The sequence below is a fragment of the Buceros rhinoceros genome, unplaced genomic scaffold, assembly GCF_000710305.1.
Source record: "Buceros rhinoceros silvestris isolate BGI_N320 unplaced genomic scaffold, ASM71030v1 scaffold18394, whole genome shotgun sequence".
Lineage (NCBI taxonomy): Eukaryota > Metazoa > Chordata > Aves > Bucerotiformes > Bucerotidae > Buceros > Buceros rhinoceros.
Genome location: NW_010410213.1, coordinates 1 through 11,808, shown reverse-complemented (window position 1 = coordinate 11,808; position 11,808 = coordinate 1). Strand labels below are relative to the sequence as shown.

Here is an 11,808-nt window from a genome sequence, read left to right as displayed (position 1 = left end):
TTTTCCTTTCTTTTTTTTTTAGCAAGTCTTCCTTTAAAACACTATTTATACTGCTGAATCCTAATTCTGGTTTTGCAGAATTTGGGACTGAAAGTTCATCTGTTTAGTGAAGTTTCTATATAGCAGAGACGTACTTGGGTTGCTATAAAAATGTGTTTGTTGTACTTGCAGTTATTTTCCTACAGAGATAAGAGAAACAGAATAATCTGCTGGATTCCTGTCCATATAGAATATTGATATTGGTTCCTGTCCATATAGAATATTGATATTGGTTCCTGTCCATGTAGAGCATGCAGTTCTAAAGTATGTAATCAGCCAAACTCTAGAGCTTGAAACAGTCGATCAAATAACTTGAATTGCCAGGACAGACAGTGAACTGTTGAGTTTTAAAGTGACTTAAAAAGAAAGTATGGTCCGTGTCTGACTGCCCAAATCTTAAGCCTTGCCCAACTCAGCTTTCTTTTGCATTTGGAGCTGCTGTTGTAGATTTGCAGTGAACATGTAGCTGTTTCCACAGGTACTGCGATGGCTGCAGGGGTTTTGCTGCAAAATGAACTCCCGTATTCTTCGTTGCTAGACAGCTGTCTGTACCTTGCCAATATGAGTTCAGGTAACGATTTTTCTCCCATCTGCCATTCCTAAAAAGAATACTGAAAAAAAATATTTTCCATAGAAAATTAAAACCCCCAGAAATATTATCCCCAGTTCTAAACATAAAAGTCTGTACCAAACCTACACTGCATTACTTTAGCATCTCCACAATATGTTAATATGCTGTGCTTTTCTGTAACTTCAGTATTGTCCGATCTCTTAATTGAAGAAACCATGTGGGTTTTGTGATTTTTAGCTCTTTAGTTCTCTGAAAATACAAACGTGACTTCAACACAACTCTCCTTTCTAATAAAGTATTTAAACTCTTGCAGGATGTAATTCCCTCTTATTGTTTCAGGTGAGTACATGCAAATCCTGTTAGATTCAGGAGGAAAATAATGATCTGCAGCATTTTATTTTGCTCATTTCTGGCTCTGCTATCATTTTATATATGCTGAAGAAGGAGAAAAAGAAGAGAGAGAGAAGAAGAGAAAAATATTAAATACCAGAAAGCAATAATATTAATATATTAATATTACTAGTAATATATTAATAGTATGATTAATAAGAAAACATTTTTCATGTTTCTTGGAATAGCCTTCTTCATCTCTGTTCTCTTCCACCCAACCCCCCAAATAAGACTTTAAATATTGCCTCACCTCCTGATATCAGCTTTATTGTTGAATTAGAATAGTCAGAGTTTTGAGACAACAGCTGACAGTCAGCTTTAACACTTTCCTTTTCTCATACGACATCACTGCTGATATTTCAGGCCTGTTCTACTCATAGTTACATGATAATTTTGTGCTTTTGAGAGCGTTGCAATCTTTCTGGCCAGCTCATTCTCCTTCTTCGCATGCTGGAAGCAAAGTGGGAGGCAATTTGCTGCCTAATACCTACCTTCAAAAGCCTAAAGCACTCCACTGATACATCTTCTCCTCCCCGTAATCTGCTTTATCTCCATCTGTAGGGCCGACAGCTTTGCTTAATAAAAAAGCTCTGCCCTGAAAAAAAATAAGCCTTTTGTTCTGAATAACAAATTGTGTTTTGTTAGAAGATGCGAATGGTCCAGAGGGAACAGGCTGCAATTCATCGTGTTCTGAACCATTTCAGTAGGAACACACTAATCCCAATCATTACAGAGCTAATGATGCATTTTGGAGCAACTCAGTGGAGGAGGAGAGGTGGTTGTGGAATGTTAAACCAAGAGGTGGGGGAGTATAATGTTCGTACTTACAGACTGCTCAGGAAGCAGAGCCTCCAGCTACATTTGGATTGTTCTTTTGAATCCAGCGTTTTGTGTCTTAGTGAGTTCTGAATGCACCTTATTTACAGCTAACTACAGACTTACATTGTTTATGGAAAATGTTTTGGTTGCTGCAATTCCGTTGGCAAAATGATCTCCTTGAAATGCAACTATTTCCATCGAGTAGCGGCACAGTGTGTCCCAAACAGACTTGATTCCTATAGCATGGAGCAGCCCCAAGGATAGCGGGCGGCAGCAAGTTACTATGGAGACAGCTCAGCCCCTGCTGACTGGCTGCCGGAGCACCCAGAAGGATGCGCAGCTCTCGGCAACTTCAGTGCTGAGCAACTTGGGTTGCCATCAGTGCGTCCTCAGCAGCCTTCCCAGGCGGGAGCTGGGGCTGCTCCGTCATGCAGGGATCACCCCGAAGGCGGTTGGCAGTCAGTATTTTCAGCAACTTTTTCCAGGGTCGGAGGCATTCCTCCTCCGATCCCCTTCTTCGCATAATCCAGCGGCGCCGGAGCTCGGTTGTAGAGGTGCTCTCCTCATCGACTCACCGGGTCATGGTGGCCGTGTCGTCTCTGAGCCCTGAGGAGCTGGATGCCAGTTTTCCTGAAAAAAAAAGTAAAGTACTTTTCATTAAGACTCTTGGGAGTTCTGGGTATTTTTCTGGTATTAATATACTTTTGTTCTGTTAACTGTATTTTACATATATTCATAAAATACTTGGGCTTACTTTTTTTTTCTGTATTTTATATGTTGGTCTCTGATTCCTTATTCAAGGATTAATAAATGCTTTTCACTCTTGGTTAGAAAGAACAGGTAATATAGAAGCTCAGATTCACCCAGACACCAATTTCAGGTGGAAGAGGACCACGACATTTTTTTTCTGTTGCAAATCTCTAACTCATCAGCAAAACCAAAGAGAAATAAACACCTTCTGCAGTAACACAAACAGTTTTTCTCCTCTCAGAGTCCCTACTTCAAGTCTGTGTTAAAAAATGAACCTTACATATATTTTGCATATATTTATGCTGTTTGTAACATCATCAATGTAAGGTTGAACCAATACTGTTAAGGTGGAGATGGATTTCTAAGCATCCTGACTACATTTGTTTTTCCCGTGTTCTAGGAAATTCGAGGCGTCCGACAGCGAAATACACTAAAGTAGGGGAGCACCTTCGCCACGTCATCCCCGGTCACATGCAGTGCTCCATGGCGTGCGGCGGGCGGGCATGCAAGTATGAAAACCCAGCGCGGTGGAGCGACCAGGAGCAAGCCATCAAAGGGCTCTACTCTTCTTGGTAAGGAGCAGCATTTACTCTCATTAAATGTAACCGCGTTGATTCTGTTTATTAAAAGGGAGAATTCGATGGGGAACAGTGAGGTTGTTTTAACATTAGCTGCTAAGTTGAGTATAAAACATAACGACAGCTCAACTACGTGGCCTGGCAGATAAACAGTCCCAGAAATGATCTTTTGGTTTGTCGTATCTGTATCAGCTTAACACTCTATCAGCTTATCACTGTGAGAGTAGAAATTACTGAAAAATCATTTCTTGTTCATCAGCAAAGTATTTCTGTCTGATTTGAATATAACAGAGAATTGTTATTGTGGTAGATTCATACCTGGGAGATGATGAATAACAACATTATTTTCTGCTTTTCCAATTCCTCAGGATAACAGATAATATACTGGCCATGGCTCGACCCTCAACAGAATTAATTGAGAAGTACAACATCATCAAACAGTTTGAGAGGTAACAAGTTTAGTCATTGTTTATTGTAGGTGTTACGAGTGTAATTCCTGAGCCATTTTCTCTTCTGACATAGATTTGGATTGTTGGTAAAGATCCTTCCATTGTGACGATATACAGGAACAGCTTTATTCTTCACTAAGAATAACTGTGCGTTTCAGAAAATGGGGGATAATGAGATTCCGGCTGCATATAATACTTTGACTCATCTATTCCTTCCTTAAGATGTGGCATAAAAACCATCATTAACCTTCAGCGCCCTGGGGAGCACGCAAGCTGTGGGAATCCACTGGAACAAGAAAGCGGCTTCACCTACCTTCCTGAAGTGTTTATGGAGGCTGGAAGTAAGTTCCCTCCTGCTGCTGTTCCTCATTAATTATTGATTTTGGCACTTAGAGAGGTTTTCACTTGAATTCTTGTGTGCTAAACGCAGCTATGTAAGAAAAGTGGCACAAAATGGGATATAAACATGAAACGTGGCAAATAGAATCAAGAGTGAATAACAGGTTATTGAAGATGGCGTGTGTGTAGAGTGAGATGGAGGGTTTGCATTCCGGGGTTTAGAATAAAGAAAGGACAACAGCTGGTTAAAGTCGCCTTTTTCTTCTGAGTTCACAAATACATGAAACATTAATGGGGTCTCAGATTCTGGTGCAATTAATGTTTTCTTACCTAGACTACAAGAGCTTGTTTCTTTTGAGGACACTTGTATAGACAGTATTTTTGTATTGTCATATTATGGTGAGATGAGAAACAGTACCTCTCTGTAAGAAACAGCTTTTGACTGAAGAAGTGCTTTTATTTCTAAAAAGAAAAAAAATTACCCTTCTGCCTATATATAGCTCAGTAATTTGGGTATGAATCATGCAGTTTCGTTACACCTTTTACATTCTTGCTGCACTTTGGGTTGATGAATCTTTGCGAGATTCATGTATTTATCAAATTTCAACAGGAAGCGTATACTGCAATGGGCAAATAATCTCTAGCAAGCAATAAGTAGTCCGATTCCGTTGTGTGATTTTAGTGCTATTGTTGATTATTAGTCATCTGCGTACTGGAAATTTCACATTTGGCATGGCAGAAAATAACTGTCTCTCTTTTCATTGTAGTTTATTTTTATAATTTTGGCTGGAAGGATTATGGAGTGGCATCTCTCACGACAATACTTGACATGGTGAAAGTCATGGCCTTCGCCTTGCAGGAAGGGAGGGTGGCTGTTCATTGTCACGCGGGGCTTGGGCGGACAGGTGTGTGCTCTGCGACAAGATCAACAGAATTGTGTTTCTGAAAATGCAAAGCAGTCTGTGGTAATGAACGGTGAATAAATTGTTTAGATTCTCTATCACTGCAAGATGTACGTCTATGAAGTGGTAAAAAATGCTTCCATCGATTACATTTACAAACCTGCCACCCATTGTTAGCTCAGGTAGGCTTGGTGGGGCAGCTAAAATTCCACTTTCTTCTTTCAAGGCTTTTTTGCCCATGTCCTATAGAAGCCACCATTGCTCTTGCATTGGCAAATGATGGAACTCCTAGAGATGCTGTGGTGAGAGATGAGCTCTGGCTGCAAGCATAGCGAGAATGGGCTTACTATCTTGTGGTCCAGCAAATGAACTCTACTTAGGTAACAGCATCACATAATAGAGGGCATAAAGCTTGTGTCTGTACCTATATGAGTTTTTATCCTATAGTTCCTGAGTATTTGTATTAGTCTGATGGTTCTTCAACTAATGTTGGTCTTTGTATTTTCCAGGTGTCCTCATAGCTTGCTACTTAGTTTTTGCAACAAGAATGAGCGCGGATCAAGCGATTCTTTTTGTCAGAGCAAAGAGGCCTAATTCCATTCAGACTAGAGGGCAGTTGTTATGCATCAGAGAATTCACTCAGTTTTTGGTTCCTCTGCGAAATGTGTTTGCGTGCTGTGAGCCCAAGGCACACACCGTGACGCTGTCCCAGTACCTGACCCGCCAGAGACATCTACTCCACGGATATGAGAGCAGGCACCTCAAGCACGTGCCGAAACTCATCCATCTGGTTTGCAAATTGTTGCTAGACTTGGCTGAAAACAGACAAGTGATAGAGGCCGAGTTGTTAGATATACCAGATCTTTCTGCTGAAATCGAAAACACTGTTTCCCAGTTGGTGTCCACGCAGCTAGACAGAGAACTTGCAAGGCAGGACAGTGAGATGTCAGACTCCTCCCATGCCCACACATCTGCTTCTGAGACACAGGATTCTCTGTCCTCCCTGGGACATGACTGTGATTCTCTTTGGAAGAGAAGGAACGTTGAATGCCTTCAGCCTCTTACTCATCTGAAACGGCGTCTGAGCTACAGTGAATCAGATTTAAGGAGAACTGAGTTTCTTGTAGAACAAGGAGACGCTGTATGGACAGTACCTGCCCAGATATTAGAGTACAACAAACTGAAGCAGAACAGTGGTGAGGAATGTTCCTCCACAGGTGAGCAAAAGCCGCAGGTGGAGTTAAACAAAGAAGCATTAGTGCGTAACACCTGCATGTTCTGGAGTCAAGGGAAATTTAATCTGGATGGGCGAAAAGACAGCTCCTCGCTCTATCACCGAAGGAACTCTACCAGAGAAGTGCAGCGCAGCAGAACCTTTTCTTCGGGCCTGGCATCTATCCACAATACTAGGGAGCCTGGAACACCGAGGCATAATTTTGCCAATGAGACTGGTTATAGAAAAGACCGCAAGACCAACATGTATAGCAGAAGAGTCTACGTCTCCGAGGACTCTGACTCCTCTTCTTCTTCTAAAGTGAACTTTTCCATCGGATATGAAAGCCAAGAGAGCAAAGACATGTCCGAGGCAATTCCACACATTGTTCTGCAGTCGGAACTAAGTCTGGAAGCTCGAAGAGTTTTGGCAGCAAAAGCACTTGCAGATATAAATGAATTTTTGGGAGAGGAAGAGGTGAAGGAGAAGGTGGAAATGTGGCAGGTAATTTTTAACTTGATTCAATGTTACAGGCTCTGCATATTTCACTGAGGTTAATTCCTAGAGTGGCCACAATGCCACCGTGTTGTAGAACACTTGGGGGCAGTGGGCGGTCGGAAGATTACGTGCTTACGTGCTTAAGTAACAGCAAGGCAGTATCCGCCCACGATGGGCGAGGCTTCTGGGGGAACTATATAACCCTGTGTCAGTGCACAATAAAGTGCCATTTTTGCATCTTCTATATTAGAGACAAGTGTATAAAATGGTCCCCAACGGCAGAGGTTGGGTGCCCAGTATCACAGCAAGTTGCTACATCACCACGTCCTTTGAAATGGCACATGGGGACTCCAGTTTATGCTGGGGTTCAGTAAATGATTGTATTTGTCAGTTACAGGCCAGATCTTTCGAAAGCCAGCAAAATGCACCTCTAAATGCTGGTCTCTAGCAGGTTAGAACACTGTTTCGGGTTGTGTTCATTCATTTTATGAACTACTGAAAATTGATACAATTAACTGTGGTTGTACCTTGGCTGCTGGTAGCATAAAAATACTGCAGCTTCTCAGGTGGAGCTGCGTTGGTTTTAAACAGAGCTTTCTCAGCACAAATCAGAGGATTCTGTGCGTGAAAGAGTTCTGTAGAAACCTGACTGCTTATTCCCAAAGCCAAATCCTCGTAGCAATGTTTGAAGGTGGGATCCAAAGCTGGTTTATGTCTTCTGGTAGATACTGGGGAGGTTCTGAGCAGCACTGTTTATGTCATCCTTCTGTTTTAAAGAATATTTTTTTTGTGAAAGACTTTTTTTTTTGTTGTGCCACAGTCAAAGAGAATGTGGGCAAAAGTCAACAGGTGACACATTTTCAGATTTGTTTTGTTGGCGCTTTTTTTTTTTTTTTTTAAGAAAAAAATGAATTTTCTAGATGGGGCTTGGGCAAACAAAAGTCAACAGGTGACACATTTTCAGATTTGTTTTGTTGGCGCTTTTTTTTTTTTTTTAAGAAAGAACTGAATTCTCGAGATGGAGCTTGGGATAAAATCTGTACCGAGAGAGATCCTTTTATCCTCTGTAACTTGATGTGGTCCTGGATAGAGCAGCTGAAAGAACCTGTTATATCCAAAGATGATATCGACATGCTGGCAAAAAATTGCTCAGACTCACCGGATTCACTTTACTTACTGAGAAAGGTAGATACTATATATGTCAATTCACATCTTAACTGCCAGGTCCGTTTTGTTAATGTCTGTTAAACTGTTCGTTTATGGCCTTTAGGGAAGGAATTACACTTGTAAAAGGCAGCTTCAAACTCTTTAAAAATCAGGAGGAGGATTGTTTTGGTGTTGAATAGTATGAGTTGTAATCAATGCTGTGATGATGAATATTATTCATCAGACACGATCATTATTCAGATACGATCTTTGAACACCCTTCAGGAGAAGTTCAGCCTCAGCATATTGCCATTATCGTCATAGTTGCTGCTCCAACATCTTCAGCCATCAGCTTTGGAAGAGCTGGGATGAGGAATAGGAAGAATTTGCCAATTCAAGGAATCAGAAACCAGGGCAGATTCTTCAGAAGTCAGAACTGTGGCCATCTGTATTCTGAAATGCCCATGAAAAACAGGCACTTCCCATCCTGACTGTTTAATTGTGCTTTCCCCAGAGGGCGAGATATGAAGTAAATGAGAAAAAAACCAAACCCCAATAATTCTCTATTTTGATCTCTAATTACACAAATTCATTTCCTAATTCTTTGGGAATTCTTTGTTTTCAAAGTATTTATGAATAAACTAGGGCCCCTTTAACAGCCTCTAGACATCCAGGAATAGAGCTGCTCATCAGCAGGTGGTCAGAATGTGATGTGCAGAGACCATCTTCATGATATGACATTCAGAATTCCCCAGTTCATCTAAAAATGTGTTTCTTCCTGAAACATTCTTCCACCCTAACGGAGTTTTAACTTCCTATTTGTATTTAAAAAAAAAAACAAAAAACCCCCCTGCTTGGCACCTGTTATAAACGAATGGGAAAGGAATCATAATTATGGGGTCTTTTAAAATTTAAAAATATTAATTTTATCTTACCTTACCCTATATTATTTCTGAACCCATAGATAGATGCGTTGGCAGGAATCTCTGGATATTTTCTAGTCCAACCAAACCAGAGTCAGCTAGCACAGGTTGCTTGTATGACAGATACCCTTAATCATCTTTGTTACTGCTCACTGGACTTGTTCTACTAGATTGATGTCCTTTGTGTACCCAGGAGGACAGAGCTGGACCCGGCACTCCATGTGTCATCTCCACTGACCTGCTGGCAGCTCTCTATCTAATGCAGCCCAGGATGCTCCTCAGCTGCCTTTACTGCAAGGGCCTGTGGCCAGCTTGTGTTCAGCTTTGCATGCACTGGGACATCCAGGTGCTTTCCTGCTGATCTGCTCTCCAGCCCCTCAGCCCCCTCTATGTACTGGTGCATCTTGAGCGGCACTTCGCAGAAATCTGTCAAGTTTTAATTTAATTTTCACTGTTCGGTGACCTCCCTTGGAACAGGGATGGGAACTAACTAGCAGCCACAAAGGTTCTGTTGCTCCCTCTGCTCACCCTTGCTAGCACTGCCCGGGCATATCTCTGCAAGCTGGCTTTCATGGTGAAGGAGCCTTGGTAGGACAGAGGGAGGTACAGGTCACCCTATGTTACTTGGTGAAAGAGTCCTCATCATCCAGAGCATCTGAGGTTGAAGAGAGCAGGTAGCACTTTTTCTATGCCAGCGCACATGAATGCTACTGTTTGTGTGGCGGACCTTGAGAAACAAGTCTGCAGATGCATGCCTGACCTCCTGGAAATTTCCAGAGCAGGTTGTGGTACACTCTAAGAGGAGAGTTTCTCCCATTGTGACTGAAGTAATTATGTAGAGGCTCTTTAGGCTTGTGAAAATTGCTTTCCCAGCTCCTACACCAGAAGGTTTTAATACAGTCTGATACTTAAACTGACATAAACGAAAACTGGAAATGAAATATTTTTCATGCAAGTCTTTCTTCTTACGAGCTGCTGTTCCTTTCCCCGCCAGGAGCAGTGTCAGACCATCCTTTGTATTTTACACTGCGTGGTGAACTTGCAAACGCTACCAGCTGATGTGGAGGAGGCCTTACTTGCTCGTGCTATTAAAGCTTTCACTAAGGCAAGTAACCCTTTGTCTGTGACATCCTATTTATTGGCTTTACACCACGAAGGGTGAATCAGCAGGGCCGGCCTTGGTGAGAAAAGTTACAGTAGTTCCTTCACGCTTCGTATGCTCGTGCTTAACTATTTCAGATTTTATAATAACCAGTCTGCATAACAGGTAGGAAATATTCTCAATTAAATTCTGTCACTGTAGCCTTAACCTAAGACATAAGTTTTTTGTCTGGGTCATGGACTTGTTCAAATCACACTCACTGGCTTTGATAAATCTTTAATGGTTTTTTAAATGTTGGTCATCTACTTTGGATTTTGCTGTACCACATCGATTTAACAACTGAACTTGAATGTCTCCCTTGTATTAGACGAGCTTCGACTCTGAAAATGGACCATATGTTCACAGCACCTTGAAGAAAGTGTTTAAACAGACACTGGAAGAAAAAAGAAAGAGGCTTAAGGAAGGAGCAGAGCACCCCTCTTGATTCCTGCCCCGCTATGCCAAAGACTTGGATGGACCTACCAAATTCTTTCACATTTCCCGCTACTGTATTTTGTGCTGTCTGGCGTGCTGTACCTAACGTTAGGTAATAGCAGTTATTAACAAAGCGTTTTATTTTTTTAGGAGGAGTTTTAGTGACGATTGTTCTGTCTCCACCGTTCTAAAGAGCAGCGCCCGTGTGATCGTACCGTAGCATTTGGGTTCTGATGCTTTTATATTGTGACCTGTTCTGTTGCTTTCAAATGTATTTATTGATTCGGAAACCTCTGTTATTGGCAAGCAACATTATTTTCAAGTTACACGGTTGCCATAAGTTCAGTGCCATGGTACAAAGGTTTAATGGATTAAGATTTATGTGTTACGTATGTTTACATTAAGGTTATTTGATTTCACTTTGCAGAAAATAAATACTGACTGAATTGTTAAACACCTCTTCCTTTTACACATTTTAAAATAAGACTAAGAGTAGTAATGGCCAGATCTTGAGGTCTCCTGTTGACAGCAGGTAATTTTTTCCTTTAGATCTCTTAAATAATTGTCACCAATGTGTTTCTAAAAGGTGTCGCAGTAGAGAAATACTTGAAGTGTCTTAAGTTATCAAGGCCTTGATTTAGACTTTTTTGGCTAAGAAAGCTTGAAAGTGTTTTTAACAGAAAATTGATTTTAGCTTTTTAAGTGCTTTGAATAAGAATAAAATTTTACTTTATTAGCAAAACTTTTGTAGATCTTATTTTAGATGAGAAAACAATTATCAACCTTAATAAGGACATAATTCTGTCTGTACTTATGCGTAAATAAGTGTAACACAATAATACTTAAAAATAATCAATGAAAATCTTACTATCTCCACTACACCTTGTAGAGGCATTTTTATTTAGTAAGACCAAAAAAAGTGGGACATCATCATCACTAAAGAATTTTGATTCCAGCCATAGGATTCGGCCTGGGAGGACAGTTTGCAGGATTAACAGTTTATCCATTCTGATGGATTTAAGTGGTTAAACAGCAATCTGGCCTTTTCCAAAATATTTTTCTTTGATACTGTAAATGCCTAATATTTTGAGTTAAAAATAGACTAATTTAAAATATATATGTTATACATGCTTCAACTCTTAGATGGTTATATATCCAACCCAGATCCGAATGAGTACTTTGACAGAACCATCCTAAAGGAGACGCCCTTGGAAGTAAAATGGTGTGTAAGAATCGCATGCAGGAAAGCAGCTTTGTAATGGGGCAAGGAAAGGCCACAAGCAGTATGACGTCGGCCAGCGTTCCTTAGCAGGCAGGCGTGGGAATACCGAGAGACATTTGCAGGAGTCTCGGTGTCCCAAGAAATTGAGTTCACTATGCTGATAGCTCTGAATACCTGGCATCTGTTCCTGGGGTTCTACACTAGGGGTGTAGAAACCCACTCAGTAAATCAATATACTTATCTGGAGTAATGAACTGATTCTGGTGCCAACGCATGTGTGCCGGGGTGTGCTGCGAGCAGCGGCCGCAGCCTGAGCAGCACCGCTGAGCTCCCAGGAGGGCTGCAGGCAGCCTGTCCGCAGGCTGGTCAAGCAGGGGGGTCACCCCTTGGTTG

The 11,808-nt window shown here is 41.3% G+C and overlaps 1 protein-coding gene across 2 annotated transcripts; it reads left to right on the top strand.

Annotated features, from left to right (window-relative positions):
• The first annotated feature begins 525 nt into the window (after positions 1–525).
• On the top strand, positions 526–10,203 carry PTPDC1 (protein tyrosine phosphatase domain containing 1). 2 transcript variants are annotated; one of them, XM_010135540.1, is made up of 9 exons: positions 526–610; positions 2,970–3,141; positions 3,516–3,596; positions 3,819–3,937; positions 4,703–4,840; positions 5,347–6,554; positions 7,548–7,733; positions 9,612–9,722; positions 10,087–10,203. In XM_010135540.1, the coding sequence occupies exons 1-9, from the start codon at positions 526–528 to the stop codon at positions 10,201–10,203; spliced, it is 2,217 nt and encodes a 738-aa protein (XP_010133842.1). The 2 variants fall into 2 exon arrangements, with proteins under 2 accessions (XP_010133842.1, XP_010133841.1); XM_010135539.1 differs by lacking the exon at positions 526–610 and adding an exon at positions 2,238–2,461.
• The last annotated feature ends 1,605 nt before the right edge of the window (positions 10,204–11,808 follow it).

Excerpts from the sequence above, each read along its gene's own strand:
- PTPDC1 (XM_010135539.1), top strand. The coding sequence starts at position 2,248 with ATGCAGGGATCACCCCGAAGGCGGTTGGCAGTCAGTATTTTCAGCAAC. Across the intron at positions 3,597-3,818 it reads ATCATCAAACAGTTTGAGAG|ATGTGGCATAAAAACCATCA; the intron begins GTAACAAGTTTA and ends TCCTTCCTTAAG. Across the intron at positions 7,734-9,611 it reads CACTTTACTTACTGAGAAAG|GAGCAGTGTCAGACCATCCT; the intron begins GTAGATACTATA and ends TTTCCCCGCCAG.